Source organism: Mercenaria mercenaria, chromosome 13 (assembly GCF_021730395.1).
Source record: "Mercenaria mercenaria strain notata chromosome 13, MADL_Memer_1, whole genome shotgun sequence".
Lineage (NCBI taxonomy): Eukaryota > Metazoa > Mollusca > Bivalvia > Venerida > Veneridae > Mercenaria > Mercenaria mercenaria.
In genome coordinates this window covers 17525537-17531481 of record NC_069373.1, presented here as the reverse complement: position 1 = coordinate 17531481, position 5945 = coordinate 17525537, and the positions used below count along the sequence as shown (strand labels likewise).

Genomic DNA, 5945 nt, shown 5'->3' with positions numbered 1-5945 from the left:
GGTAGCCTTCAGTGCTATACTTGGATTTTTAATTTTAGATACAGTCAAACTTGCTTGAGAGACCACAACACTCAATGACTCAGATAAAAATCCTACCTTGCATTCATCCATATATCTGTATGTCACAGCTTAGTGAAAAGTCATTTCAATGTAATATTAATCTTCGTGAAAAATACTGAAAAGTTTTTTTACAGAATACAAAATACAGAAAGCTTTATTCAGATTTGAGCCATAAGCTCTTTATCCCCACAACATGTACATACTAGTATTAAATCAAGGTTATCAAATATTAAAACATATTTACAATACATTTAAAACATAGTAATCACTATAAGTGTAAAGTAAATGTGTTATAATACAAAAAATAAAACATTTATCAATTATAAGATACAGGTATCATCAGTAGAAGGTATAGATAAATAATATGTACTAGGATATATACAATTTGAAATACTTATTTAATTTTCTAACGTATTTCTTCTTACTTTCAAAGCAAAGCTGATAAACAGGCTAAATTATTAAGTGTCTCTTTGTTTGTACATGACAAAAGTTTAATAAATTTCCACATATTTGGTCGTTCATAGTAATATCTGTCAATATAACGTTTTCTCAACATTTTATAACGCGGACAAACACATTTCGTATGAAACGCATCTTCTATGTCTCTAGAACCACAGACATCACAAGTTCTTTCACTTCTGTCAATCCTGTTTTGACCATAACGTCCAGTTTCAACTTTTAAATAACGTGCAGAGACTCTGAACTTGGTTAACAATGTTCGGTATCTTTTGTCACTAACAATACTGAGATAACTTAGTCTTGTTTCAGATGCTTATATACAATTAGCACCTGGTTACTTTACATAACAACACCAGTTTTCTTTATTATTATACAAACATATCGGTTTTCAACCGTTCATATACAGTGCTTATAATGCAGTTACTAGCTTTAATCACTTTAAACCAGTATTTCAATAGGTTTTGTTCTTTATACACACCTTTGAACACATCATTTCTAAAAAGTCATAATTATACGTACAGCATTTCAAAACTTCATTATAAGGTTTCTTTCAAAAATATATATCACCTAAAATTTACGAACTTATATCAGTTACACTTATTAATTGTTCGTAAGTATGGAATCTTCCCGTTTATACTTTTTTAAATAAATGTGTTACTTTTAAGATTTTAATTAACTAATAAGTATAACTTTATGACAACATTTGATCTTTTAGATCTGATATGTCATATGAACTATTTATCCAAGTGCTAAATTTCAAAAATGTAATATTATTTTAAGAAGATTGACAAAATATAATATTATGTATTAAGTACATTAATTTTGTTTTGCATTCCTGTATTGTATTTGTATATGCATAAACTGTGTTGCTTCTGTCAAATTTTCGTTTAACGTCAGCAATGCTAAAAGGTTTATACATGAACATATATACATTTACTCAACTAAAGATGTAAGAACCAAGCAAACGTGATCATATGCCTTTAAATTAGTGTTTTAGAGTGACAATAATCGCAAATACGTTGGCTATTTCGAAATTCTTATTTTTCTGTAGATCTTTATTAACTATATTAACTAAAATGTACGCGAATATTTTTAACATCATACATTTTTTCCGAAATCGGTATCTTAAAACATGTTTGAAATGCAGAAAAAACGCACGTAATGGCACCCTCGGGCCTGTATAGGAGAAGTAAATAGTTTCAATGCCGATCGCAAAATTCGAAATTTTCGATCACAAAATAACTAAATTCCCGATCGCATAGCGTTGTCTACAACATAGGCATCTAATTCAGACATGATAATTATGAACTTCTATCTCTTACCCTTATCATGCTGGTCACGAGTTTTTCTGCCTCTGCGACCAGTGTAGTTGATGATCAGCCTGCAAAGCCGTGCAGTCTGATAATGATTCACACTGTTCGCCGGTCAGTCAGTATCTTTTTGGTAAGCACCCCTTTTAACAGTAGATGGTACTGTCCAAATTGAAAGATGGACAAGTTCTTTATAAAAATTAAGCAGAGTATGGGTTAAAGAAGAAACTATCTACCTATTTCTTGCTGTTTAAATAGAGATCATTAAGCAGTTTATGTATTTTTGTAATTATATATCTCAGTCAATACACAGTTCAGTAGCAAAAAATAAATAAAAACAAAACAAAAACAAAAAAAACATGACCACGTTGTGCTGTAATTTAACTATTATCATCCTGTGTGCTTTTGTCTTGTATTTCATCATTGCATTGTTTTAGTATACACTTTCAACAATGTAAATTTAGTGTTACATGTAATATTACATCAATTTTACTGCACAGATATATAAAAATTACTGAATTACAAATTCTGCGAAATATCAATTATATTGCCGTTTGTTTTGAATTTGCCTATGACTTTTTTTCCAAAAATGACCATCAACAAAAGTTTCTATCCTGGAATATTGCTAAAAGATATCACATTATTTTATTTTTCACATGTTACTATCTGAAATGTAAAGTTTCAGACATGACACTATGCAAATGTATCAGAAATACTGAATTTCAAAAATACCTCTTCAAAATAATATACCAGAAATATCAAAAATACAGAGCAATTCATCCTCTGCGCTGCATTCGTGTCTTTTGGCGATGTATTAACAACATCATTTCTTAACATCTCTGGTACAGTTTCAGTCCAAAATTTAACTCTGTCTTCAAATAACTTAGATCCAGTGTGTAGTTGTTCTGTTAAGTTCATAAAAGCCATGTCCACATCATCGAAATAAGGCCATTTTTGTTCATGTTCGGTGTCTTCTTCTGTAGAACCAATATTGGGATTTCTGGCAGAAATTAAAAGAAAACAATATAATAATAATTTTGTAACCAACTAACACATGGAAAAAATGGCATTGAAAAGGAGTATGTCTTGACCATGTTTATAACTTATCTAAAATAATGCTTTATATTTACCACTTATGTAGCATTAAGATGAAAATGTCTTATGTTGAATTACTCTGAACAAGTTGCTATTTCAAAACGTATGACTTTTTTCCTAGAAGATACAAATACAAACATATTTTGATATACATGTTTCGAACTGACCTACAAGACATGGTAAAATTTATATGCAAGTTCAACAAATCCTGTGGTCGATTTCGATCTCTATAGAATAGATTTACACATTTCATTTTCAGTCGTCATAAAACAGTGCACATGTATATATTTTCATATGAATAATTAATTTAGCTATGCAAACTACGAGACCCTTTCAAGCCGTTAGTTGTTATATTATGTTGAAGATAAAAATTATATTTACCCTGATTTTGCAAAATTGCTCCAGTACGTCATAATTTGTTTTGACAATCCCATTTCAGCGGACGGTTTTTCGTGTGTGTCTGGATACATTGCTTCCAATCCGAAAACAAAAGGAAGTTCCCCAGCATGATTCGCGCCGTGCAACCATGGTGGACGGGACTGAATCCATGGATACGATGGTTGGTGGGTAAAAATATATTGATACGTGCTTCGATTTAGCTTGTTATTGGCAGCATGGGAAGATAAAGTTTTAATGGTTGGAATGATAAACTGTAAATCGGCATAAACATTTACAGCGCTTCGACCTTGTTCAGCTAGAGAATTACTTGAGACGGTATACTGATCACAAATAGCTCCGGATATTTCATCGCTTTTATCATAGCTGCTGAAGTAGCTTTCATGTACTGCTGGTGCTATAACCTCACAAAGGGCTTCTTTCGGTATTCCTTCAGAGATGTTGAAGCTATATGGACTCTGATATTTCATCATTCTCCAATACATCAGACCGCCTTCTGCATTATTTGTGCCAGCCATTATATCCAAACTTTGGAAGAATTTGTAGGATTCTAACTTAGTGTTCTTGAGAAGGTCGATAGGATCACCAACAATAAGGTCCCCGTCAATGACAGGACCGAGCCTTGATAAGAACGTTTCTGTTTGGTCCCAGCCGTTGATGGCATTGTCTTGCACTCGCAATATTTCTGTCGCAGGTTTCTTTCTCAAGCATTCAACCAGCTGACCAGTAGTGTTTGTTGAGCAATTCAAAAGATTACCAGCTTCATTAGCAACACGTCTTGAATCACTAGCCAGTGCTCTGGGACTATAAACCGTCCCACTTTGTGATATAACACGATGAAAATATCCCCTGTTTGATGAAATTATCGTCTGCAAACCAACGCTGTAGCCACCAGCAGATTCACCAAATATAGTAATTCTATTTTGATCACCTCCAAACTTTGCAGCATTATCGTGCACCCATTCAATGGCTAGTTTCTGGTCCCAGATTCCATAGTTCCCGGGAGCATTAGCATCTTCGGTCGACAAAAAGCCTAACAGACCGAGTCTATAGTTGATAGTTACTACGATCACATCGCCTTGAAGAGCAAGGTATGATCCATCGATAAGTGTTCCCTGACCAGCTGTGAACCCGCCACCATGTATCCAAACCATTACAGCTTTAGGTGCAGTTTTATTTATACCACGAGGCACGTAGATATTCAGATGTAAACAGTCCTCCGATATGTTCAAACTTTCTAAGAACAATGCATCATTTCCAAAAAAATTCTGAATACATGAGGGACCTAATTCGGTTGCATTCAGAACCTTTTCCCGTTTTTTATACCGTAAAGGCTTTTTGAACCTTAATTTTCCAATAGGTGGCTCCGCATATGGAATTCTTTTAAACTGGAGCACATCTTCGTTGTGGTACTGTTTCACAAGCCCGTGAACTGGACCATTGGTGGTATTGACAATTGGTGATTCTGTCGCGTTGATCAAAATTATGATGGATGTAAAATATAGTGTTAGGAAGTTAAGATTCACTCTGAAAGCAAACAGAATGAAAAATATAAAGACATCATGATAAAACTCATTTGTGTTAACATTTCTCTACATGCTATACATTGCTCGATATATAAACCAATGCATGAAACTGGCTTAAAACATATGATTACTAAAGCTACTTTTCATAGAACAGTTAAATTTCGTCTGCCGCAGACGTGGTCTAATATAAATTTTGTTTTTCAGTATCGAAGCAGCGAAAAATGTTAAAATCGGCGTACTTTCAAATATATCCGGAACCACTGCCGCCCACAGCACCAGCAGTTACAAAAGCAGCACAAATAGCCTCGCGCATGTGCGGACATTTGTTTCCGGATGTAAAAAAAACTGTCCTGAGAGCTTTGAAAAAAAAAACAGTACATATACAAAAAAATGTTAACGTTTATGAATGGACATAAAAATGTTAACTTTATGAATGGAACAAAACAAAGAAATATTCGTTATTAAAACTCACTTACATTTTCTCCCTCATCATCTGTTCATATTCTTGACAGTTTGTAAATATAATTTTAGTTCGTTTCAAGATATCAGATCACTTCAAAGTTCCTGTAATTGAATTTTTCAACACTTATTTGCCATCCTGTAATAAGTAGTTTCACTAAACAAGAATGGCGGTACTATTAAAGTTAAGATAATATAAATAAATTTAACAACATATCTTAGAAGAAATGTTTAAATTCCTGTATTCAAAATATAATTTTAAACTGGTACTTAATCCCCATTGAGTGATAAGAATGATATATTTCAGTTACATTCCAAAAAATACGGATACGCTGAAATGCAGCAGCGATATTGTTTGAATGATATTTGATATCACCATGATACGGTCGGCATCAACTACTTGTAGGACTTTAAGTTTAAATCAAAGCGCTCAAAGCACTGATGGTGGCTTATAATCAATGTGTAAAATATGTGTAGGTTACTAACCGAGTATGAGGTGTTCATGAATTGAAAATACCCGCGCTAGTGCGAATCATGTTACAGCACGACCGCGGGTATTTTCAATATATGAACACCGTTCTAGGAGGTAAGTAACTGACTTACACAACGTCATATTAATTTGTAGTTTTAATCAATTTAT

The 5945-nt window shown here is 33.3% G+C and overlaps 1 protein-coding gene across 1 annotated transcript; it reads right to left on the bottom strand.

Moving 5' to 3' along the window:
• Positions 1–350: 350 nt before the first annotated feature.
• Positions 351–5658, bottom strand: LOC123529569 (cocaine esterase-like). The gene is made up of 3 exons (XM_045309941.2): positions 5323–5658; positions 3306–4847; positions 351–2829 (listed from the first exon to the last, which is right to left on the bottom strand). Exons 1-3 carry the CDS (start codon positions 5337–5339, stop codon positions 2523–2525), a joined length of 1866 nt encoding a protein of 621 aa, XP_045165876.2. The 5' UTR covers positions 5340–5658; the 3' UTR covers positions 351–2522.
• Between the last annotated feature and the right edge of the window lie 287 nt (positions 5659–5945).

Coding starts and splice junctions, on each gene's coding strand:
- LOC123529569 (XM_045309941.2), bottom strand. Junction 2,830..3,305: donor AGCAATTTTGCAAAATCAGG/GTAAATATAATT, acceptor AATTTCTGCCAG/AAATCCCAATATTGGTTCTA.